The following is a 26,411-nucleotide window of genomic DNA, read 5'->3' on the forward strand; positions in this document are numbered from 1 at the left end:
AAAATGACGATTTTACGCAAAAGACTTTTCGTCCCTCAATTGTTCATCTAAAATCGTCGTTGATCATTTTGCTTTCGCGCGGCGACGTCTTGCCACCCATCTGAGTCACTTGTGGGAGAGATCCGAGTGCGATATGGATAAATTCTTATCCAAATAAAAATGAGATAGTGTCCAATTTATTACATGCTGAATATAATATATTTATTGCCCTTTCTAGACAAGTCAATAATTTGGAGATCTGTTGGATTTTGGATGTGCAAAATATATATACTATTAACTGTACTGTTTTTAGATTTGGTGTAAATACATATAGATTTTTTGTATTTTAAAAAATCATATTTAGTATTTCTGATATTTGTTTGTGTGTAATAAATAGATTTTTTTCATTAGTCAAAATTCATAGAATTTCTTGATCCCTTAATTGACTATTGACGTCAAACAAATCTTTTTTATCACAAAATTTTTGTTATAAATGTTGATATTCGTCAATCATTTTGTCTTAAAACCCAAAATAAATTATATTGGCTTTCACTAAGCAGTACAACAGGATTGACCTTGTTGGCCCATAAGCAAGGGGGCAAGCCCATATTTCCCACATTTATACTAATTTGGTATGCCGAAAAATAAGTCCAATACAGCAAACAGTTGGAATCCCACGTCGCATGCATGTCTAACCTCTCGATTAATATGTTGAAAATTTTTCAACGAGCTTCTCCTAAATTCATAACGGCCGACCTGACAACAATAGATAAAATAGATTGCGCAGAACTTGAGTTGATTTGGCATGACTCGTTCAAATGCTCATATCGTTCTTCAGATAAGTCCAAATTTCAATCCATTTTTTTTTTGTTAGTTAGCTAATTTATACAACTTTCAAAAGGTATATTTTTTTATGTGGTAACTATTTTTCAAATTTTCAACTAATCGACCTATAAATAGAAGCCACCCTGCAACCATAATGGTAACACGTATCACTCACTATCGTATACTCTTTTCTCTCGAATTTCAGCAAATTCCTAGCATGTTTTTGTATTCCACACGATTATTATCACTTTATCTCAATATTTTATCAGTTCACTTTGATTATTACACAATTATTCTTACGTTATTGTGATTTTCTCAATTATTTATTCAGTAATTCAAATATTGTTTTAAACTTCAGATTACTAACCCCTATCTTGCAGCTTAGTCCTCCTTTAATATTAGAATATTCGTAAAGATCATTCGACCGTTGTAGTATTGTCGGACTCTGGTATACATTAAGGATATGTAAAATGCACCTTCCGACATACATTAGTGTGTGAAAATGTATAAGAGTAGTTTGATCACAAAATATTTGTTTGGTCTGCACTAAGTTAACAATAAGCCAATCAAACTTAAATATGAAATTTTACTTATTATCTTTTTTCTAATATCAACAAATCTGGTAAATTTTGACTAACGACAGGATATATTTATTAGAAAAAAATAAATTTGATGGGTACTAGATATAATTTTTTAAATCTCAAGGGATCTACATACAATTATAAAAAATCTCAGGGGGAGGGCAGTATAATTATCCAGTATATATATACATATATGTAATACAATTGCCGTACGATTAATTATTTCTCTTAAACTTACACCAATTATATTGCCAAATATATTATACTTATCATATGATTAGTTATTTTTTTTCTAAACTTCTACCACTTATGTTATAAATATATTATCATACCTTTAATTTAAATTCAATCAAACTCGATTTAAATTAAAAACTTTGAAACAACACATGGCCCATAGTGATTGAGGGGACAGCTTTTTTGTATGTTTGTGTTATATTTGCAGAATTTACATGTGGAAGTAATACCTATCTGTTCATGTACTCCATTCTCCCTTCATGATGGCCATACACATAGTAGCTTAGATGATTGACACGTGTTAATCTATTCATATGAATATATGTATATAAATGTCTACTTTGTAAAAACTGATACGTATCTATATGTTATTATTAAGTCGGATTATTTTTTTGGTGTCTTACTTTTTCTATCCTTTTTTTAGTTTTTTAAATATTATTTTTATTTGTAAATATTATAATTAGACACTTTAATTATTAAATTTGTATGTGAAATTAATTTAGTCCCTTAAGTTTATTTCTTAATTTTAGCTTATATAAATTTTTATTTTTATTTCAATTTGATTTTTCTGACCATTTTATAACAAAAATATGGTCGGATTTTGACTCTTTTTAAGGTAAAATAGTAAATTTAGATTTGTTTTTACCACTTTAATCCCTTAAATTTATAAAATTATTAAACTTAATCAATTTTTAGGCAAAAAATACATTTTATATTTTTATATGTTCAATATATAGAATATAATTATCTTAATTGAATAAAGAAAATTTTGAACTTCTTGTTAACATAATAATAACAAATTGCTTAAACTAATATATTTTTTTTTATAAAAAAGAAACAGAAGTTATGACCAAATTATGTAAAATATATCTAATCTAGAAAATTGAAAATATACTAAAAATATCTAATTTCCTAATATTTAATCATAAGAGTTATACATAAATTTAAGAAAGTTGAATCTTAACAATGTGTATTAAATGTTAACAATTGGAAGTTTTAACACAAAAATTGATGAAATGTACTCTTTAAATAGATTGTTTGGTGAACTATATATCTATATATATATATATATTATTTATTTTAGAAAATTTTTGTAGAACTTTTTTTAAAATTTGATAACTAGAAACTGAGATATGTTATATTGTGTAAATTACAATTTCTGTAACTACGTGTTATTTATTTTTATAATTATACATAAAATTAATCATTATTCTTGTTACCTTGATTTAAATATAAATAATTATTTTTTCTAGTTTCTACATAAAGAATATCTGTTCATAGATTCGCCACATCTTGTAATGAAAAAATGGTTACTATTTTAAGTTAAATAATATGTCATTATTACGTTCACAAGAAGTTCAAAATTTCATTATTTACAAGATAATTATCATATCCAGCACATAAAAATTTAAAAGTTCTTTTCTTGCCTACAAAATAATTAATTGATAATTTTACAAATTTAAGGGACTATAAAATGAGAAAACAATTTAATTGACACAAATTGAGGGACCAAATTGAGGAAGACTAAAGTAACTTAAGAAATCAATTATACTATTTACCCTATTTTATTTATAAAATTCTATTACTTCTATTTAATAAATAGATAAATATAATAATTGTCACGTCTAACAAAATCAAATTTTTCACATAAATTACAAATTACATACTTATGGAAGTTGTACACAACATTCATCATATATGGCAATTATGTAACCTCAGGCTGGGTGAGCGGGTCCCCCCGTCGGCAGGTGCCTGCCTTAGGCCTTCAGTTCCTCCAACGGACTCGGTGTTTCGTCAATAGAATGATGTCCTTAAATATTTAGAGGGATATTTTTCAGATCATATTACAACAATTATAGATTTGCATGGGTGCCCTTTTGATTCAAGTGATTACTTAGAGGAATTGAATGACTTTGACTCGAGTGAAACAGGAGGTGATGAGTCTCATTCCATTGTCATTTTGAAGAGGAAGTATCCACTAGTGAAGGTGAGGAGGCTGTGTGAGAATGAAGAGAAAGAGATGGAAGTTTTCGAGGTGGTTAGGATATCGAGCATAGTCATGGCCTTAGGCATAGGTAGGGAACTTTGTCAAAGAAATAGGGTATGTTGAACCCGTGTTGTGGATATTGGGATGTGCGATAGCACATCTAGTCATCAAGAGCTCTTAATTATTTAGAGAAAGACTGGATTGCTCTCTGCCCATAAGTTTGTTCTTCCTTCTCTAGGGCAAAAAACTAGAGAGCCCTCTGAGGGATACTTCACTATTTATGTTGCTTATTTTAATAGTGGATTTTCTATCCCTCCCCAACCCTCTATTCATAGAGGTCATTTAGAGTTATGGTCTTTCAATTAGCTAGTTCACACCAAATTCTTTCATATGTTTTGAGGGGTTTTGACCTAGACTTTGCGAGAAGGGGCTCTAATTACTTTAGCTGGTTTTCATGCACTGTGACATGTGTGTCAAGTATTTGAGTCCCCCTTAACTGATGATGGGAGGATTTTTTCTTTCTGCAATATGGTGTGTAGATTTTTGGATGGGTTCACTTCTTCTCGAGGCTCTTGGAAAGAGAAGTTTTTCTATGTTAGAGATGATGGTTGGTTTTAGCCTCCGAGTGGAGCAGTTCACCTATTCGGATCCCTCACATTAGAGTATTAGGTAGTCTTCGTGAGTTTGTTATGTCGGTAGAGTTGTTTAGTTATGTGAGAGAACCATACTTAAAATACCTCAATTGAAAAACTCGAAAATATAATTTTTACACCATAGCAAATCTTGGATCTGCACACTCCATGTTCAGGTCATTCCCACGTTACTCGTATCCAATCCAAGCCCGAGTATGTACAAAATCGCCATAATTGCTTGATCAAGATTGGATCTTAACTACTGACTTTTGGAAAGGGATAGATCTCGGCATTCATAGTGTTGTTCATACCGATCTTGTGGATGTAGGGATACTTCTGAAGTACATCTGATCTAAATTCAAATTCGACCATTTGAGTTTTACATTTTTAATCGAATCAAACATGAGTTGAGTTCCAGTAGTTTCATATTTTTTTAAATAGTTTTTTTTATACCAATTGATTGGATCAATATTAGCTTGAAACTTATCAAACGAAAAAATTGATCAAACTTTTATTATGTTCAACGAGTCAAGCCCAAATAATATTTTATCAATCAATCACAATCGAGGATTGAATAATTCAAATTATATTTTTTACTCCAACAACATCAAATTCGATAATCACTAAATATATAATCGCGTCGACTTTTCGCAAAATAATACTTAATAAGCTCTAACGATTTATGAGTCTGACCAATGAAATCTGTAAGTTTTCGGAATTTTAAGGAGCATGAAACGTCAACATAAGAATAAAAAAATCGAGGGTTGTTGTTCTCATTGCTAACACCACAAATTTATAGCTAAACATGATCGCTTCAGATGAATGCGTGTAATGGAGTTTGTTTGGGTCATCTCGATTGAAGCATACTTGATGAATGTGTATAGTATAATATTTGTTTTATCTTTATTTAATATACTATTCGTTTTATCTTTATTTAATTAAATGCAAAAGAAGGAAAATAAAATCCATAACTGATCGAAAATCATATGAATAAAAATTACTGACAGAACTGATCAACCAAAAAATATTAATATTTATTTTTACGATAAAATAGATATAATTAATGAAATTTTTGTCGATTCAGGTTTTTAGGTAATAATTCTAGAGTTTCAAGAGTTAGTAAATGGTGTGTGTTGAAAGAATCGGTAAGGTTCGAGAACGTGGCGGAAGCGTAAAATGAAAAAATTATTTAAAACGGTTCAAAGGGGTGTTCCCTTTGAAATTTTCGGGTATTCGGTGTTTGTCAAAAGCATAATAACAAACATATAAGCATGCTAAACATGTGGTTAGAGAATGAAATAAAAAGGCACAGAAATATAACATGAAACTTTACCTTTTGTTTCTTTAGATGAGCAGCAACGTGCATTATTTCCTATTTCGTTCTTCTTTTCACTTTAGGATCTAAATTAGAATCCCTCTAATTTGTTCATACCACACTATGGAATAGATATAATTATTTTTCTATTACTAGATAGAACAAAGAACAAGAAAAAAAACAACTCCAAACAAACACTATTTTTTATTGCTTCCGGATTATTTTTGTTCTAATTTGAATCAAATTCAATATAGAACAAAATGAGACTATTTTGAGATAGAAAAGGAGCAAAATTTCATGGCTTATTGGTTAGTCTAGGTTGGATATGTGTGTAGTTTTATATATTACGTACAATAGAACTCAAAATTCAATAACTACCAAATTTGCCTCTAAGACAACATATACACACACCTGCATATAACCTTCAACCATAATGAAATAACAACTCCATTATCTTCATCATGGTGAGAAGTTTCAACTCCTTTTTAACTTGCTCCAACCTTCCTTAAATGGGTTTGAATTTCAATATGCACCCAACCAAAGTCAATTAGACAATAATTGACCTTACCCAAATCCAAGTTGTCCCTGGATGGAGAGGTATCCGTACGCAGTGGAGTTACCTCCCCCACGGATATGTGGTCGATGAGTTCATGAAATAGGTATATAGTAATTGCTATCAATCTGCCACCGTGATGTTAACTTCCAATTTTTTAATTACTTTTTCCAATAATTACGTTCATTAATATATTTAACCATATACAAATTTGCTACAATTATATTAACTTTTGATTTTTATATTAATTAAAATTTTCTATCGGCAACTTTCTTTTTAGGTATTAATTATTTTTTCTAATAATTATGCTAATTAAAATATTTGACGATATACAAATTTTTTATCACAATTATATTAAATCTCCGTATTTTTATTAATTATTATTGTAGCTAATTATGTTAATTGAAATTATATTTCCTGTTATTATATGTGTATGCCTTTAGAAAGAATTGAAACTCACTCCTCCATAAATAGAACAAAGTTTAAATATTTTTTTGATTAATTTTTTTATATTTATATCAAATAATAATACTTTGTTATATATGTACTCTTTTGGTGTTGAGTTATTTGATAAGTTTTGTAAAATTCACCTTTTCTTTTCGTTTTAAAAATAATTCATGAAAAATTAGCATATTGAAATTTTATGACTGAAAATTATGTTATAAAATCATATTATACAAAAAAAGATATAATATTGATATGCAAATTTGTTACATAAAACTATTATTTTATTAAAAAATAATTTATGTTACATCCAAAAATTAGAAAAGTCGATAAGACATAACAATTAATCAAAATTTAAATTTATGGGACGTATCTCTTCATTCCTACTTTAATGATTTTAAACTTTTGTAAATTTAATCATTATATCATTGTAATTTGAAAAAAAAATTAAATTTATATTATTTATTTAATTCAAAAAAATTTTAACTAATTTTCACATAATTTTAATTTTTTTAAGATATAATTTTAATTATAATTAAATTAAATCGATGCATAACACCGGAACACGGTAGTAATTTTTAATTGGGGGACCAGACTATGCATAGCACGTACGTGGCTTGATTTGGGTTTATCTATTTACATTTGTTGTTTTGGGGTTTTGACAAAAGGAGGGTTTTTATCCATTCCCGCTTCTAAAGGCTGAGTCAGCACTACGCTGTACAAATATTTGCAATTCAGGACTTTTGGGAGAGCCCAAGTCGTGACAAGCCATCTCCTCTCATTGGTTCACAAACCACAAAATTCAGCCAATTTCTCTCTCTCTCTCTCTCTCTCTCTCTCTCTGTATTGATGTATGTATATAATTTTCTTGCTTTGCATGGGGAATATCCAAATGTAAATATTGAATATAGTTGATGTTTATCTTTGTGGATAAAGAAAGTTGAAGTTGTGGTTTGAATTCATAATGAGACATTGAGCATTTGAGAATTCATTTTTTTATTGTTTCTTTTTTCTCTTTTGAATAATTCGATGTCGTACAATGATTTTTGGGAAGAATGTCAGTTGATAGGATGAATATATAACAAGCCAACAGTTTGTTGGAAGAAATTTTCTAAGATTGTCATTTTCATTCAGTGTCATTTATGATAGTTAACAACATTCTTGTTGAAACAAATGAGATTTTTTCAATTGGTGAAGATAAAGTTTCATGATTATGACATGTGAGTTCCAACCTCATTAATATCTCGGTATTAATCTATTTTAATATTAATTATTGGTCTACTAAAATAGTACACTACAAAAAGAATAAGGGATTTGGCACAGTCAGGCATCCGTTCTAAAATCCGTTTCATCTTGCAACGGTCTTTGGAACACTTGAGGAACGGATATAAAAGGATGACGTTAGGTGGAATATTTTTTTGGGGTGAACCGTTTCAAGTTTAGTTCCAAACGTACAGTTACTACACCAGAAAAATCGTTGGAACTCAGTCTGAAACACTATATTAGATTTAGGAACGGAAACAATCTAACCATCCCCATATCCGCTGGAAAATGTGTTCCAAAATTGACAGTTCGAAAATATACTCCTAAAATGAGATACAATTTCGAATGGTCACTGAACACTGTTAATGAAGTATCCCAAAAACCGTTCCAAAAAGTGAGTTTTATTTAAGAAGCAACGTGTCTCTAAAATTGTGGCAAAATATAGTACAAATTGCAACAGTTCCTTTAAATTATTTCGTATGTGTTACCGAGGTCGTTCCAACTGATCATCAATGGTTATATTTCAATCGTAGGAAAATCGTTCCAAAGACCGTCTCCAACACCGTTCCAAAAGTAAGAATTAACGGCTACTTTTTAACGACTAGATATGTGTTCTTACACCTATTCCTAAGCCCGCTCCAAATTTTTCTATATAAATATGTTCCTATCTTTCCATTTAATCACACTATCTTCTTCAATTCTTTTTATTCTCTCTATTTTCTAAATTTATCTCGAAATTCTTCTTTCCATTTAATAACTATGCATCACTTCAATTTCTCAATATAGTAAACCTAAGAAACCCCAGATGCCTTGTTCTCGTGTCGCCTTGGCCAAGAACTAGTCAATCAAGAAACAATGAAGAGCAAAGGAGATCTCCTACTTTTAAGATAGGTTGATGAATCTTTGATGTGCCATTCATTGATCTTCATATTAGATGGGTTGCACCAAAAATACTTCCTTTATGACTGCCTTGGTGACCAAAAGATGAATTAAAGTACAAGGGACCAAATATATGACAACAATGGTACATCATGTCTAAGGATCAATCTTACACTATCGCATTATGAAACTTTTAACTGAATGCTGTCACTCTAATAAAGAATTTCCTACGGAAACATTCAGTGAATATTCTAACAAGCACCCCTACACACATCAGTGTCTCTGCACCAACATCCATAAAACGAGACGTTTCCTTCAAAAAGAGGCATCTTGTGTGAGCAAGTCTCTAAGAGATCAATGGTTCCTCTTCTCATTGATCCTAGGCTTGGAACATTTAAGGCTAAGACCTTGGACGCATATTTTATGATCACCATCAAATGCGTGATCATGCGTCATAGCTGTATGGCCTAGGGTTTTTATTCTACTATTCAGATATAAAATGTGAATGAAGAATGCCATATGATATTGATGTGATACAAATAGACGCTATGCAATTGTGTATTAAACAGTGCTATCTAGCTAGCATCGATCAGCGTAGATGGCACGCCGGACACTATCCTAATGAATTCATCCTGCTTTTGATAGTTTTGCAGGAGAAGATCCAAAGTATCAGTTGAAAGATTTCATGTCATGCGAAGCAATAAAGCCACAAGGACTGACGAGCGAAAAATTGAACTTTAGAGTTTTCCCTTTCTCATTGAAAGATACGGCAAAATATTGGGTTTACCACCTCCCTTCTAAATTAATTTAAATTTATAATGAAAGAATATTTTAAAAAAAATTACTCAGTGCAGTGATACGAACACAGCTCGGACACAGCATCTACGTGTCTCAAAATATAAAAAAAAAAAAGTGAAAAGAGAACACAGTATTGGACACGGCTATTGGCGTGTCGGACAAGTTTTGAACACGTTTAGATTTTTTTTTTTGAATTTCAAAAAGTTTTGGGACTATCTTCAAAAAAAAGAGTTTTGACCTAAATTAAAAAAGAAAAAGAATTAATTCACATATCTTAGACAAAAGGTTTGGGGATGAAATTACTAAAAATTCAAGAGATAGCCATAATGATTTAACTAATTTAGATTGTTAGAAATTTTTATTTGCGTACTTTTTAGAATTAACTGATTATGCATAATTTTAAACCCACATTTGGTTAAACATTTAGATGTAAGGCATATTTATGTTTTATTTTATTTTATATTTTTTATATTATACATTTCAATTTCATAAAAAGTTAAGAATATATACAATAAAAAACATACTATGTATAGCCGTGTCAGAGCCGTCCGTATCCTAATTTTTTAAAGTTTTCCATGTCGATATGTCCATATTGTATCGTGTCCGTTTGGATGCATCATAGACGTAAACATGGACAAATAAATATGCAACAACAAATATTAATTTGCATAGATCAAGAGACACACACATAGAAAGGAGGTATGCGGAATAAGAAAATTCAATGGGAGTATCTTAATTTGTATGAATATTGAGTGAGGTATAAGAAACTTGTTGCAAGCCATTCCCATCATCAAATTGTTGAGTGGTTTTTGTTCTATACTTCTGTGCAGATCTTCGCTATAAGACCTTAGAAGAAACAATGCAGTTGATTTCCACAATGGTCGAGAACCATAGGGGGACTTTTTGTGGGGTAATTATTTTTTATTATAAAAAAAGAAAATAATAAAAATTTAACTAAAACAATACATATAATATAATTTATTTTTGTTAATAATCCGTGACTCCAATAATTTTACATGAAATATATTTTTTAAAAAAAGAAACTAAAAGGGTTTCCGAATGGCTGACCACCAGCCTCAATTGAGGTTGCAGCTGACGCGTATCAACTCAAAGTTTAGAATATTATTGTTTTAAAATAATTATATTTAATCTTATTTAAATATTATATATTATTTAAATATTTTTTATTAGAATTAATATTAACAATCCATTAAATTTAAAAAAATTATAATTAATTGTTATTGATATTATAATAAAATACAAATATTATTTTATGATCTATGACCCATACTGATACATTGATGTGAGTTAATTATGGTTGTTATATTAATGTATTTATTTTTTCATTTTAAATATTATATATTATTATTATAATTATTTGATTATAAATTTATATATTTTTTAATTATAATCAATATTAAAATTTTGTTAATTAAAAAAATTGTAATTGTTACAAATATTATGATGAATGCAACAAATAAGTTTTTAACATTGATTATAATTAAAATAACAGAAAAATTTATATCAAATAATCATAACATATAATATGAATATTATTTACAATCAATTGTTACAAATATTACAATGAATACGAATATTATAATATAGTTAAATTTTTATTTCACTTTATATAAGTTGTTGTAATTCAATTTTCATTATTCATATTAATGTTTTGTTGAATTGAATTATTAATTTGGATATTGAGATAAGTTATTATATATAATATGTATAATAATATACAAAAAATTTTGGTTGATTCAATTTAACATTGATTATAATTAAAAAAATATTTAAATAATTATAATACATATATACTACTAATAATAATAATAATATATAATATTTATAAAAAAAAATCAAGGCTGACATCCTTCACTTGTCAAGGCTTCAGCTATAATTGAAGTCGCGTGATTCAAAATAAATGTGAAGTCGTATTATATCTATTATTTTAAATATATTTTTATAATTTTCTTTGTTTATATAATAAAAAATAATTAAAAAGTAAGGTGGAAACTGAAGCTTCCAGAAATTTAATATTCAGAAAAAGGAGAAAGCAGTGGTATATTTTATTAGTACACATGAAATGAATATAAACAGCAACATACATCAGAAAAGCCAATGAAGAGTGTCCCTTAGCACCCAATTCCTACATTTACAGCATATGCAGTATTCTTTTATTATATACACAACACATTGTTCTAAACCATTGCATCTGTACATATATATCTACACAACATCAACAGCAGTTACAATTATTTAGAAGCAGGTTTTGTTCATAATCACTAACCAACTCAAAGCATTTTGATAACCCAAAGTTTGTGCTTTCTCAAATGCAGATAAACAAGAGACGGCCCGATCAAATTGGCATCAGAAAGGCGTTTGCAAAGTGTGATGTAGGTATCAACATTTCCCGGTTGTTGAATTCGTCGACTCAGCCCCTGCAGCACGGCAGCTCTGTCTAGGAACTCGGGATACAGTCCCAAATCAAGCATCTTAATGACAGTCTCCGCGGCGTTCTTGAAATGACCACCTTTAATGTACCCTCTCAACAACCACGACAATGTTTTCTTTCTCCGCAATGAACCGGTGACCTCCATCCGAGTAAGCAGCCGCCCGATTGAATTGGCCTCCTTTTGAGAAGCACACATAGCTAAAACAATGTCGTATAGGTCTGCGTCAGCCTCCTTGCCGACTAGCTTCATTTCCCACAACTGTTGTTCAGCCTCACTTCCACGCCCGGCACAGACGTACATAGCCAGGAGTCTCTCGTGAATCACTCCATTAAGAGACGGGCCTCCCTCTTCAATAACCCATTTAGACAAGCGCAGCCCATCAGCCAGAAGATCTTCTTGGTAGTTTTCTACGAGCCCGACGTTCGCCGCGTCCAATTCAGCAACCAAACCAGCCTTGGTGTAGCCTTTTAGCTTGCGTAGTGCTTTTGCAAATTCGTTAAGCTCTTTGACTACTGCTGTCATTGCAATTAAATAGCTGTATACCTCTGGCTTCAAGCCACATTCTCTAAGGTGAATCACTAACTTGGCGGCATCTCTGTAGCTTCCTTCCTCCTGGAAAAAACAAAGTCATAACTGTGAAAATAAGACCAGAGACACGCAGCAAAGAATCTGAGAATTGCACCCATCCATCCACTTGCAAAAGGGCACTCTTAATAGAAAGAGGGTAAAACTGATGTAATGATGGAAGATAAGCCAGTACAGACCTGTCAAGTAGCGTTACAGTCATTCAGTCACAGGAAAAGCACAGTACTCTCTCTCTCTCACACACCCCTTTCTTTGTTTTGAACGGCTTTACTAGGGAAAGAAAAAATTCAGGAGAGAGGAAAGGAAAATCAAAGAAAGACAGTTTCAAACTTGTTTGTTTGTCTAAGGGAAAGATAAGAAAATGAATGAGAAGGGAGGTGACGAATGTGTTGGAAGAGAACGGAAGCCCAAATACACTTTTCTCTCATTTTCCTCACCTTAGCAACAAAACAGCAAAATCAATTTGCCACCATATTATATTCTTTCCTCTCGAACATCCTCGAACAGTGTGTATCAGAATACAAATGATGCATGCCGTAAAAATTTCAAGAGCTTGATGTACCTCGAGACCAATATATCATACTGAAAAGGTAAAATCTATAATTATGTGGACAAGCTAAATAATGAGTCATCTACATATCTAAACCTATTAGTCATGCTGAAAAAGTGACAAAAATGAAAGAAAGGAACATACAATTCATAATAGGATCAGATAGTTATTGGTAACACAAAACCTGCTGTGAGAGTGTCATGTTAATGAATTATATAAATTCTTTCCCAATCTTTCGCCATTTTATCTTCCTCCAACATTGATTTGCATAAACCATATTAGGTAGGCTGAGTTTGGCGCTCCCAGTGTTTAAATTTCGGTATTGACATAGATCCGGGAGCTGTTCAGGTATATTCTAACAGAATTTTCAAGGATATCCAAAGTTTTGATTCTGATCAATAAAAGCTTTAGAAGTTTACATAAACAGTTGGAAATTGTAAGGAAACTTTGGATACATTTATTGGCACAATTACACATCTTTTACATTAAATTAGTTATATTATAACATATAGTGAGCTTCATGATATGAGTAAGAGCATGTTGGTTGCCAATTTCTGGTGACAATCTAATCGCTAAATCTAAGTATCATTGAAGCAAGTCACTCGTAGCATTAATAAAATTCATAATTCACAATTATCTTCCTCGGTGTGCAACTTCGACATACAATCTTAGTCCCATCTGCTACAATCTTAGTTTTCATTTGTTTCCCTTTTCCTAATGTCTTTCCCTGTATCCCAAGTATTGGTATTTAACTAACAGAATAGATACCACAAACTCCCTTTATTTCTCTACTGGAAAGTCTTACAAGTTACAAGTGTAGAAACACTTATGTCATATAATTTCAATAGAGCTAATTAATACAAAAGTTTTCCTATAACCTGTTAACTTAACCTTCTAAAGTTGCTTGCACCTTTCACCTCCTCAAATTTCTCCTCTTTCATCTGCTTCCACTACTACCTCCATTGCTGTTCTTTCTAGAAAACTTTTAGCACCATAGATCTTTCTTCTCCTAAATGAATCCATTATAAATTTCCAAACTAAATAGTATGCCCAAACAGCCTGGTAGTCTGGTTCACAAAAGTTAAAGGTCAGAGTCCAAGTTATAAGGTTTCGAATCCCTTCGACCTCAAATTCAGCCCCCAATGGTTCGACACATAGTAGTTAATGGCATGCAGCACACCATGGCGCCAATGGCTCCTAGAGCCACGGCTCTTGCCTTTTCAAAAGGACGGCACAAATGAACAAAAAAATTTATATATTTATATAGTTAGTATTTTTTCAATGAGAACAATGTCAACTAAGTTAAATAAGACATATTAAATAACAAATTCAACATAAAAAAAAACTTTATATAATTAAAAAACACTAATGTTAAAGCCTAAACGATAAAAAGAGCCAAAGTTTCAAATAAATCCTAAATAGCATATCAAAAACCAAATAAACCTAAAATCTAATCATCCGATTCTACTAGGTAATCTTGACTTTCCTCTCCATCATCTCCATGTTCTTGAGATCTATGCTAAGCCCCATCTTCATCAATATCATCAAAGTTTTAATCTATATTCTTTAATTCTACATATGATTTTTTATTAAATTAATGCATACATAACATTTCAGTAATCATCAAACAAATTATAAACATATGAAAAGTGAGAACTCTAATTATACTTAATTAAACATAGTTACATAGCACAAAGATAAGAAAAGAAAATAAACAGAGTATGTGAATTGTGAAAGCTGAAGAAAAGCAACGTAAGAAAAGACAAAATAATAAAAGAACAAAGATTGGAAACCAGGGAAGAGAACAAGGAACGTCGCAAAGAAGGGATTTGGATTTTCATTCGCGGGAGGCTTGCTGATGTTGGACTCCCTTATTTTATTATTATTTATTTTTTCATAAAAAGGCCTGGGCTCACAAAGGTGAGCCTCGCCTGCACCTGGGCAACAGCCCAATGGCGCGTAAGGGCACGGAGAGGGGGGCCATGGCGGCGCCTAGGCGAAGCCCTACCCCTGTGCCACAGACCAAGAATGGCGAGAGGCTTGTGCCATGGCATGCACCATAACGCCCCTTTAACTACTTTGGTTCAACATAAGTAAAATTTCAGCTTCAGAAATATTGTATATATATTGCCAACTCCATTCTTCGATTTTCTATCATGAAACCAGATCATTAGATGTCCAACATCATCGTCATCATTTAACAAATAATAGGAAATTCCCATTTCGTTCACGAAGCAAGAGACAATTCCAGTACCTAGAACAAATAAACCCGCTTAGCATTGTGAAAGTTCAATGGAACTGAATGAAATCCAAACCCCATAAAAGATTCTCGAGTGCTTATAGCGGTGTTCCAACTTTTCTGTCATAATTTGCTTCAAATGTACAGGGATCCAGAAATTCTATAGTAGTACATCATCCATTATAGTGTGTGTATTTCCACTACATAGTATCCCATCTTAAATTTTGATACCTATCCAACTTCTAAATCCGCATCAAACTATAATCTTTATTTAGAGATTTTGAGCAACATAGGATGATCAGATAGGAAGGCAAGACAGGATTTTTCCACTCACAAGATATCCTGGTCATAAGCTACCCAAATAATGTGTAGGATAACGATATATACAAGGGAGGGATCAACTTCTTCTAATGCTACAAACTAAGGAAAGAGACGCACTCACCACTTTGCTTGGAAGAAAGTAAGAAAAGGAAGGAAGAAATAAAGAAGGAAACTTTCACATATAACATGATAAGAAGACTGGTATAATTTGAGTAAAACATATTCTAGCGAGACAATTATATCTATGTTTCAGGCTTTAAAATTCCAATTTTAGGAATGACACGGTGATAAGTTGCCGAATTTCCGTAATAGCTAGGAAGATAAAGTAAGACAAGCACAGAAAAAGTAGAACTTAAATGAACCGGCTGCAGGTTGTGAGCTGTGAATAAGAAGAACCAGGATCACCACAATAACCTGAATTCATGTATTTGGATGAAGAAACAATCACCTTGCATATGATGGATTGTTAATTTGTCTTAAAAAGAGGGTACGGTTTATTGAGACAAGCAACACCTCGTGGCTAAAGAAGAAACATGCTAGTTCTTTCAGTCCAATGCAAAACAAGGTTCAATAGACAGCATAGCTACAACAACTTGCGGTACCTCCTACAGCTACAGTGTGTTTCGACTTTTTCTTGTTTCCCTCTTACCCTCTAAAACCATAAACATGAAAAAAACTATTGAGAGATTGACAATTACCATCATTTTCCATGCAAGATATCCTGCTGGTCCACCCTTATTCCCCTCCTTATCTCCGTCCTGACTCGATATCTCTCTCCTCAACACCTCTTCGACAAATGATATCGTCCCATCTTTATCCCCTGCCTCCCAATACAGTGAAATCACCTTCTCAATCATACTAAAGCTTGTCTTTAAACCAACACAGTCCATGTCCACCAAAAGATCAACCACATCCGCCACGTTATTCTTCGCCTCAATCAACTTCTTAACCCACGTGCACATTATCGACACCATCAATTCCATCGTCTCCTTATCTACCCTATTCTCCTTCTTCAGCCACTCAAACACCTCTAAAGCGCACCACGAATCCCTCCCTTCCTGTGCAAAGTAAACCAACATCAACTGCAACTCACGGGCTGACAATTTATCGTTCATTTCCTCCAACACATCAGAAGGTTCCCGAGCCATTCGCTCCAGCTCCTCAATTGCCTCGAAAAACCCTTCACTCATTTCATCCTCATCATCACTGGTGATAAACACATCCAATTGAACTGATTTAAGTATCCGAAAACCATGAATCTTGCTCCTTTTCTTGATTACAGAACCTGGGCACTCACCCATTGAAATTCTTGCATAAGATTGAATCTTGAGCATGTTCGCCTGATGGGTTGCAACAAAAACGCACTGTTTTGAAGACGAACAGTACGCCAAACCCAAGTTGCTGATGGCGGCAACTCCACCAATAGACGCCATTTCTCTATCAAGGTTGACTCAAAAGGAGCGAAACCACGCTTGACAACCAAAGAAATTTCTGGGAACACCAAAAAACTGCTCTCTGCAAGATTACTGGATTCCTCCCCCGTTCTTGCTATGGATAATTCAGGCCAAACAATAATCATTTGGCCAGACCATGGACAGAAGGCAAGAGGAAGTGAAAGAGTTAATCGGGGGCAAAAAAGATTCAAAGCAATCGGCCCTAAAGAAAGAAGAGGAGAAAAACTATGTGATGAATTCTAAGCAAAATTCTGTGTGATGGAGTGAAAAGAAAGCGACGTGAAGATGAACATGTACTGGCACCTGAAGCGCCCCAATTTACATGATTCAGTGGTTTATAAGGCAATCTTTTGGAAAATTGGACAGTTCATATATTCCATGAGTTCAACTACCGCTACGGCGTCCTTATCTTTAATACTACTGAATATTTACTATTTAATTAGGGATAAATTGCACCATACCCCCTGTAGTTTGCTAAATTTGCATAAAATCCCCATCAATTAATTTTATTTTCAAATGACCCCCAAAATTTTCAAAATAGGGTGCACATGCCCCTTTCTGTTACTCGCCTTTTGGCTATGAAAAATTTTCAGTGAATTGCCCGTTATGCCTTACTTATTATAAAATATTTTTATTTTTAATAGTTATCAAATTTTTGTTGAATAAATGAAAAGTAAAGGATCTAATCAACTTTTTACGTTCATAAAATTTTAAATATTAATGGTATAAATTTCTAAGATAACTTTAATGTGTATTATATATATCGATTCTCATTGGAGTCCAACAACACTATAAAATGTCAAAAGATCTTGCTGGTGATCTTAACTGAAGATCTAACTTACAAATATATTTTAGCACTCTAATATTTAAATTAATAATTATTTTAGTTATGATTTAAGCAAAAGTATATTGAAAATGCTTGAAAAAAAACTAGTAGGGGAGTGAAAAGAATATAGAGAAAAAAATATGAGAGTGCTCAAAATGTGAAAAGTGTAAAAGAAAAAAAGACATGTTGGATATCCTTGTCCAATCTAGTCTCCTAATTATATGAAAAGGTTTGAGAAAATCTATGAAGTTGTTGGACATGATTCTCATGTTCTAAAGCCTAGTTTACTTCTCTGAATTGGGCTAAATAAAGAAGTCAACTTGAGACTTTTTTTTTTTTTGGTAAATGTAAGTTTCATTAATAAAACAAGATCGTACAGTACAACAGTGCTCAACTGATGGTTTCTGCCTCGACAGGCCAAGGGATACGCTATAATCTATATAACACACATGAACTAACAGAACGAGATAAATTAACACTGATAATCCTCTATTTAATATCTTCCGCAATAACTTCAGACTTACTGCACCATTCTTCTTCTTGCATCTTCAGGTGGGTGTTCATTAGAAAGATACAATTTTGTGTTAATCATAAAGTAAAGAAAAAAGGATTTGGAATTATGAAGTATAAATAATTAGAAATTCTTAATGGGAAAAAACAAAATTGATCCCAATTTGATTCAGCATATATAAGAAACAATTGATTGAATAAGATGCCATTTTGTTTTTATATTAATTAGTTCAATAATTAGTGAAAATTATACTGATAATAAAAAAGAATAAAGATGAAGAATTACAGAAAAAAGATATTCAAAACTTAAGAAAATAACCTGTCAACAATCAAATATGTCAAGAATTTGATCCAGGGGTAAAATCATCAATGAACTTCCAAAATTGACTAATACCATAAAATAAACATGGAGTTGTTTACTTATCATAAAAGCTAATCAGTTTGGGTAAACTATTCATGGTTAATCTGGAGTTTTTTTTTTATCATATATTTAATACTGATTTAAAATATCGTTCAGTAAATATCGTATTTTTTTGCTGTTAGGGGTAGTTTCTATAATTATACAAAAGTAGGGATGGTTTGTATAAATAGCCCATAGGTTAGGGGTAAATATAATTATCCCATAATATTTATTGAATATTTTTTTATTAATTATGAATTCTTGGACTTGTAATGTTGTTGTTGTTGTTGATGATGATGATGATAAGGATGATATAGTTATTTGTTGGTTTTATTTTGTTAATTGTTAGGGTTAAAATATATGTATGTTGTATGTTAATAGCAATTTTCTGAAAAGTATGTATGTATTTTTATAAAATTTTTATGCCATTTTTCTAAAATATGTATGCAAATTTCTAAAAAATGTATGCAATTCTTTGAGTATTTTCATGCAATTTTCTAATTTTTTTTTTTGTATTTTTCTAAAGTTTATGCATTTGTATTTTGAAAATATGTATGTATTTGCATGTATTGATTGCTAAAATATGTATGTATCGCTAGCAAGTGCACTAGCTATCAAGTAGTATAATAAGCATTGACCCCACAAGGATTTAAATGAAATAATTATCGAAACTATAACTAATCTGCGATTATTTGGATGATCGAGAATCAAGTGATGGATTATAACTACGAAAAAGATTAGTGGTTAAAATGAACAGAAAAACATGTTGAAAAAGATTTAGAAATGATAAAGATGCTAAGACTATAGGTCCACCTAATTGATTCAATGAATGCAAAATTTAAGACATTAATCTAACAAGCAAGTGTTTTCATATACTGAAGTTCTTCCCAAGTTAATTCGATATACTCTCTTGAGTTATACCAAACCTATTATTATCAAAGAAATAGTGGATCTCTCCAATCCAAAACTCGTGACAATAATCATTACCTCAGAGTGTGTAACCGGGACTTCTAGTATGGCCTTGTTAAATGTTCAATATATACCCTCAATGTCTCATTCTCTTCCTACTTCACTCTGAAAAGGCTGAAGGCCAATCTTCGGCACTTCTAGCTACTAGCAAACTGATATAAGAAAAGAAAGCTAAACTCTAAAAAAGATCTTATTGATCTAGTTGGAAATTGGTTGAACCATGGTTGCATGGAATCATTTAGCGCAGTAAAAAATACGTAATATTTAATACCATTGGTGTACTTGTGCTGCGTTATTGGTTTACAAACTTACGGATGTGTTCAGCAAGGTTGATGGTGCCATTTCCAGGGAGCAGGTGCGAGGGCGCCCTAAAGTGATCAAGGAGCTCCTCTACCATGATGTTAATGATGGAAGGAATACCACACTCAAGGAATTCAATCATTTTTTTCATGAGAGAGTGCTAGCTCTCGAAAGGTCCACGGGGAACCATCTCCTTGTTCGTAAGCTCGAGCAGGTACACGACCGCTCTGCTAGTGACCAACAAAAACATACTCTCTAGTTCTTTGATCGCCCTTGTTCCTTTCTTTTCTTGCTGAGAGGATTGTCTTGCTCCATTGGTTTGACAGCCTCGGAGCATTGAATAATGGTATCCATGATGAGCTGTCGGAGTTGCTCACAAAAGAACGGGTCGGCAGTAGCAGGGAGAGCTAGTGGGTTGAAAGCGGGAACGAGGGCATCGAGTCTCCCTAGTGCTTGCTCTGGAGGTGGAATAGTGGAGGGAGGTGTTTCCCTTAAAAGATTCATTGTCACCTCCATTGTCTGAAAGCTCAAGTTGTTCTCGTAGACAACGTTAATAATACGTGTTAGGTTTCAACTGCACTATAACGATCGAAGGATCTTCACAAAAAGTTTAAAATTAATTGGGGATTAATCTGCAAAATAGATATTAGGATTCTGATACTTAAGTCAGTAATAGGTTATTGAAGAAATAAAGGAAAAACTCAAGATAATACGAGAATAATGATTGAAAATGGTGATAACGTGAGGACATATTCAATGATAGGTTATTCGTGAGGACTGCAAAATGTGAGCTTGAGATAGTTTCAGAATTGAAAGAGATTAAAAGTTTGAGTTTGAGAATAAATGTTACCAAAATGACAACACCAAAAGTCTATCTATAAGTGCTCGTGAAGCAAGATTCAAAAAGTAGTTATGGAGAGTCATAAGTTATTTGAAATATCGTTAGCCATCCAACTGAAGAATTTGTTCATGAATTTGACTCATATTCACTGAGATATGACTCTTTGACCAAATCTTGGCTAATCTTCCTGAAAATTTAGAAATATGTTACCTATTTAGTTAACCGTCCGATTGCAACCAGATGACTAGGAGTTTCCTAAAAATCTTTTAGTATGATGTGTCTCAATAGGGGTGTTCAGTTCAATTAACCGACCCCTCGAAATCATAAATCAAAACTGAATCAAAAAGCCTCAGTTAATTTTCGATTCTAAGCGATTTTTTTTTTGGTTTAAAAACTGAAAAAATGATTTATTTTAAAAAAATAAAAGAAAATTAGTATTTTTTCAATATTGTCCAAAAATATCTGTACAGAAATTGAATCAAGCATTTCAACAATTACTTTGAAAGCATTCAATTTCTTCTACAAACTATAAAAGAAATTTACATAAAAGAAAATTCACTTGTTAATGGAATCGGAGCAAAACTGCAAAGGTGTGATGGAGTTGTGGAGAGAATTTTGCAATTTTTTCTTTTCTGGCTTTCTGACGTTGTATCGAGAGAGAGAGAGAGGGTTCTCAGTTCTTAAATATTTTCAAGTCAAGTCAATTCAAGTACTCTCTCAATTATGACTCCATTTAGTTATATATATATATATATTTATTTATACAATTTAAATATAAATATAGTATATAATAATTAATAGAATTAAAGTATATATAAAAAATTCAATTTTTTCGGTTTGATTCGGTCACCAAAAGAAAAGAAAATAAAATAAGACTTTTTCTTAAAAAAACATTAAAGAATCAAAATTCGATGTGATTCAATTTTGATTGATTTAATGGAATTGTGAACACTCTATATTTCAATGTATCAATAGTCTAAATAAAATAAAAAATTATACGTAACAATTTTTTTAAATAATTTGAATAATTTTAAATTCTTGATTGATAAATTTAAATTATATTTTGTTGAATTGATGTGGTTCTATTCCAACTCCCCTTCCCATGTTCGTTTACCCTCTCAATACAGTCATTTTGCTGAATTTCAGACTTCCTTTTTATATGTATATACACATTTCTTAATCTTTTTTCCTGTGATAAATACATACAATAGACGCCATTCTGTTTCATGTCAGACGGAGACAATGGCAGCATTTCAAAACTCTCTCCTCCTATTTTAGTAGCATTAAGGTGCTCTTCCTCAATCCCTCCCTAGTACCCATGGCTGCCGCTCTGGAGTGCTGGTCGAGCCGGGCAAGTACCGACGAGGACATGGTGGAGCAAGTGCTTATGCGAACTCAGGACAGATCCGAGTGCCCCCCGGAGAACAACCCATCTTCCTCTTCCTCCGCATCTTCCTCATCCTCCTCATCTTCCTCCGCCGCCACTCTTCGAGAGTCCTCCGCCCTGCAGAAACGGTTCCAGAAGCTGAGCCGCAATGTGTCGGAGGCCATCGCCTCGTTGAAGAACACTTTGAACCTCGACTCGGCTCGTGAGCCTCCGGCGTCCACACCGTCGAGCTGCCGGAGACAGGTGTGGGGTAGTGTTGTACGGAGCTTGACGCAGTTGTACCCCGGCAGCCAACTTCCGGAGAAATTGGTCTCAAATCTTCGCAAACATTACGATTCTTTGCCACTCAGGTGAAATGATTTTTTTTTTTGCCGTTTTTCTTCCTCTTGTTCAATTTCTCCTTTCTCGAAGTGGTATTTGAACATTCGGTTGAAATGATTCTTTTTTTCTCTGATTTATAGCTACGCGCAAGCGGGTTTTGAGATGAAAGATGTGTTTTTGCACATAAAGTTGATAGAGCAAGCATCGGTAGAGGACCAGCCAGCGATAATGATTCAGGAAATCTCTGATGAAGAAGTGAATGCCAATGGCTCTGTGTTTAAGCTTACATTTGCTTGTAATTCTGCTATTTCATGGCCAGCCATGTCGGGGGCACTCGATAGTTCTTCGATTTGCTGTAAAAAGTTACAGATCTTTGAGAAGAAGGGGTTCACTCTGGGAATTGTTATGCTGTTAGTTCAGTCAGGGCAGGAGAAAATGTTCAAATCCCGGATCGAAAATGCACTTAAATTGGCTTTAAAGAAGCCGAAAAATAATACCATTAAGCTCCCGTTTGGACTCTGCGGATGCCAAGAGGAGAACACTAAAGGGAGGGATCTTGGAGATATCGAAGAGGATTGTGGGGGTGACCAGAACTACAGAAATGGAGGAGAGAATTCGGACTCAAAACTTCAGCTTAAAGTGCCTTTGCCCAATGATTCCATTGTTGTTTCTGTGGATGAGTGGCAAACTGTGATTTCGGGGAAAGATGAGATTGGGAAGTGGCTGCTGAGTTATGATGCTGTTGAGATTGGAGATCAGATTGGACCGAGCACATTTAAGGGAGTGTATAAGGGTAAAAGAGTTGGGATTGAGAAGCTCAAGGGTTGTGATAAAGGAAATGCCTATGAGTTTGAGTTGAGGAAAGATTTGTTGGAATTGATGACATGTGGGCACAAAAATATCTTACAGTTTCATGGGGTTTGTGTTGACGAGAATCACGGGTTATGTATTGTGACTAAGTTAATGGAAGGAGGGTCTGTTCATGAATTGATAATGAAGAATAAGAAGCTTCAGACAAAAGAAATATTGAGGATTGTGACGGATGTTGCCGAGGGGATTAAGTTCATGAACGATCATGGAGTTCCCTATAGGGACTTAAATACACAGAGAATCTTATTAGATAAACGCGGCAATGCTTGCTTGGGGGATATGGGAATAGTTGCTGCTTGCAAGAGTGTTGGTGAGGCTATGGAGTACGAAACTGATGGTTATAGGTGGCTTGCTCCAGAGGTTTGTTCCCTTCTTGATTCTGTGTATTATCTCTGATTCATTACCCCTGCAGCTGTTTGTCATACGTTCTCTTATATGGTGCATCTCTTTGCGAATCAATATTAACATGTTGCATATATGTTGAGTTGCATTAAATTCAATTTCTTGGTAATTTTTAATTGAAACTGGTCAAGTAATTGAACCTACTGCCTTGCCGATGAAATGGGCTGAATCGGCTCATATTTGAAGGCTGAAGCAATTGTAACAACTGCAAGTCTCATGAGGGTGCAGTTGGGGTTCGGATTGTGAAGATAAGATCATCAGTATACATTATTGGTGTTTGGATCAATTTCCTAAACACTGGACTCCCTTTATTTTTGGGATCTCCAAGCCATGTTAAAATATAGCAGCATAATATTCTTGGTATCCTAGTTGGACTTGTTTTGACACATTCTGTGAATTCTCCTGAAATTATTAGCTGCTTCTTTTGGTGAAATTTAGGTTTACTTTGATTTGTCATAGGTTTTTATGGTTTCAAGTATTAGCATCAACTATAGCCTTTCATATGATGTGCAGAAAGTGATGAGTTAAATAGTTATCATGGCTTGTGTTGACACAATGTGCTTTCTTGGCTATGTTTGGAGCATTAGGGGGGGTATGGGGGGAAGTATTGCAGCATGGTCTTGGGGAGTGTGTGGAGAACGATAAAATATGGTTTTTTTTTTTTTTTGGAAATAGTTGATGTGATTTAATTTGGAAAAAAAAAATCGTTTGGTTCTGGATGAAACATTTTCTACTGTAGATATCATATTATGAAAGATTTTGTCTTTAGTATTGTCAAATCAAACTTTTATACTATTACATGTTACTGTATTAATATAATGGTTGGAAAATTATAATATACAATAATTGATATACTTATATATATATCTATTTGGGGGGGGGGGGGGTAATTGATTAGGAAGATTGGAAAAAAACCCAAAAAGACTTTTGCTTGGTTTCATTTCTGTGGTATTCAAATTTCATTCCCAGCAAAATAATACCAAGCATTGCTTACTTTTTCTGTACTATTATTATAATTATGTTGATAGATGTAATAGGAAAAATTGGAAACTTCATTTACCTTTTTCAAGATTTTATACATGCAGGCAGGTATTTCAACTATGAACCTATGCCATAGAACTTCATGTCATTTATTTATAGTCTTTGTTTCTTCTGAAGGAAATAATTCCATGTCGTTCTGAATATGGTGGAGTTGGTGGGCAGGCGTTTGTGTCGTTCCCATGATGATTGTTCTTCTGTTAACTATATTTTAATGCTTCTGTTCAACGCATAATGACTGATTATGGACTCCCATAAAAATTTCATAAACAGCTTGCTAAAGTTAACTGTGTTGTGTTTGTTTTCTTTTTTTTCTTATAATCCGAGTATTAGATGATCAATGTAATAAAATCATTTGCCTTGTCTAACTCTTCCCGGCTCGTAACAGATCATTTCGGGTGATCCAGAGAACGTCACTGAGACGTGGATGAGCAATGCATACAGTTTTGGGATGATAATATGGGAGATGGTGACTGGTGAGATTGCTTATTCTGCATATTCACCGGTGCAGGCTGCAGTCGGGATCGCAGCCTGTGGACTCAGACCTGAAATTCCCGAGTCCTGCCCACAGATCCTGCGATCACTGATGATAAAATGCTGGAACAATAGCCCTTCAAAGCGTCCACAGTTCTCGGAAATTTTATCAACGCTGTCGCGCTTCAGCTGCAACAACATGAATATGTCTAAGTCGTAAGTCCCCCATGGTTTGGCCAGCCTAGTTTAGTGATGATGCCAGGTGCTTTCTTGTGTTAAATTGAGTGTTCAGACGCTGCAAAACCAAATTGCTCACCACAACATAAATGAAAATTATGTAACAAAATCAGTTTACAAGGAAATCTCGAGTTGTCCTATAGCACCATAATTGGTACACACCCCAGAGCACATCATTCTGTGTCTGTGTCTTTCTTTCTTCTCTTCTACCTAAAGTGCACTGAGTGGAGAATGAAGGTGTATCTACACAACCTGCGTTGCAATATGACGGACGGAGGGTATTTTGGTCATTATGCCCAACCTTCCAAGGGCATTTTGGGTATTTAACAGGCTGCTTTCTTTAGTTAAACCTTCTTTAATCTTGGTTGTAAATCATGATCTTCTTCCTCAACTATCTTTATCACATCTACCACAATTAATTAGTTTTATTCCTAAAACTACTAACTATGACAACGTTGGAAAAGCAAATTCTTTCTAACTCGGACCAAGTATGGCCAGATCTAGATACGAACTAAGGTTTTCAAAATCAACAATTCCAAATTCTTTTGACCTGTTCGGATAATATCATCTTACAAACCATTCCAACTCCATCGAACTTTTGATTATACTTATTTTCAAATTTATTTAATATAAATCATTTCGAATGTATGATTGATACACAGTTCTACATCTAACTCAAACTCTTGGCGATGTACCAATAGTCCAAATATGAGTTTGAATGATTGTGAGTGGGCATGGCATTAT

General features: G+C 33.1%; 2 protein-coding genes across 2 annotated transcripts; one reads left to right on the forward strand and one right to left on the reverse strand.

Moving 5' to 3' along the window:
• Positions 1–11,574: 11,574 nt before the first annotated feature.
• LOC105163944 (pentatricopeptide (PPR) repeat-containing protein) lies at positions 11,575–17,346 on the reverse strand. Its single transcript, XM_011082482.3, has 2 exons — positions 16,337–17,346; positions 11,575–12,555 (listed from the first exon to the last, which is right to left on the reverse strand). Exons 1-2 carry the CDS (start codon positions 17,069–17,071, stop codon positions 11,782–11,784), a joined length of 1,509 nt encoding a protein of 502 aa, XP_011080784.1. The 5' UTR covers positions 17,072–17,346; the 3' UTR covers positions 11,575–11,781.
• Positions 17,347–22,102: 4,756 nt separating this feature from the next.
• LOC105163943 (Protein kinase superfamily protein) lies at positions 22,103–26,010 on the forward strand. Its single transcript, XM_011082480.3, has 3 exons — positions 22,103–22,675; positions 22,787–23,876; positions 25,345–26,010. Exons 1-3 carry the CDS (start codon positions 22,257–22,259, stop codon positions 25,648–25,650), a joined length of 1,815 nt encoding a protein of 604 aa, XP_011080782.1. The 5' UTR covers positions 22,103–22,256; the 3' UTR covers positions 25,651–26,010.
• The last annotated feature ends 401 nt before the right edge of the window (positions 26,011–26,411 follow it).

This window comes from Sesamum indicum, linkage group LG6 (genome assembly GCF_026168435.1).
Source record: "Sesamum indicum cultivar Baizhima isolate 11 linkage group LG6, ASM2616843v1, whole genome shotgun sequence".
Classification (NCBI taxonomy): Eukaryota; Viridiplantae; Streptophyta; class Magnoliopsida; order Lamiales; family Pedaliaceae; genus Sesamum; species Sesamum indicum.

Coding starts and splice junctions, on each gene's coding strand:
- LOC105163944 (XM_011082482.3), bottom strand. CDS start 17,071: ATGGCGTCTATTGGTGGAGTTGCCGCCATCAGCAACTTGGGTTTGGCG. Junction 12,556..16,336: donor ATCTTGCATGGAAAATGATG/GTAATTGTCAAT, acceptor TGTTTTTTCCAG/GAGGAAGGAAGCTACAGAGA.
- LOC105163943 (XM_011082480.3), top strand. CDS start 22,257: ATGGCTGCCGCTCTGGAGTGCTGGTCGAGCCGGGCAAGTACCGACGAG. Junction 22,676..22,786: donor TACGATTCTTTGCCACTCAG/GTGAAATGATTT, acceptor TCTGATTTATAG/CTACGCGCAAGCGGGTTTTG. Junction 23,877..25,344: donor ATAGGTGGCTTGCTCCAGAG/GTTTGTTCCCTT, acceptor GGCTCGTAACAG/ATCATTTCGGGTGATCCAGA.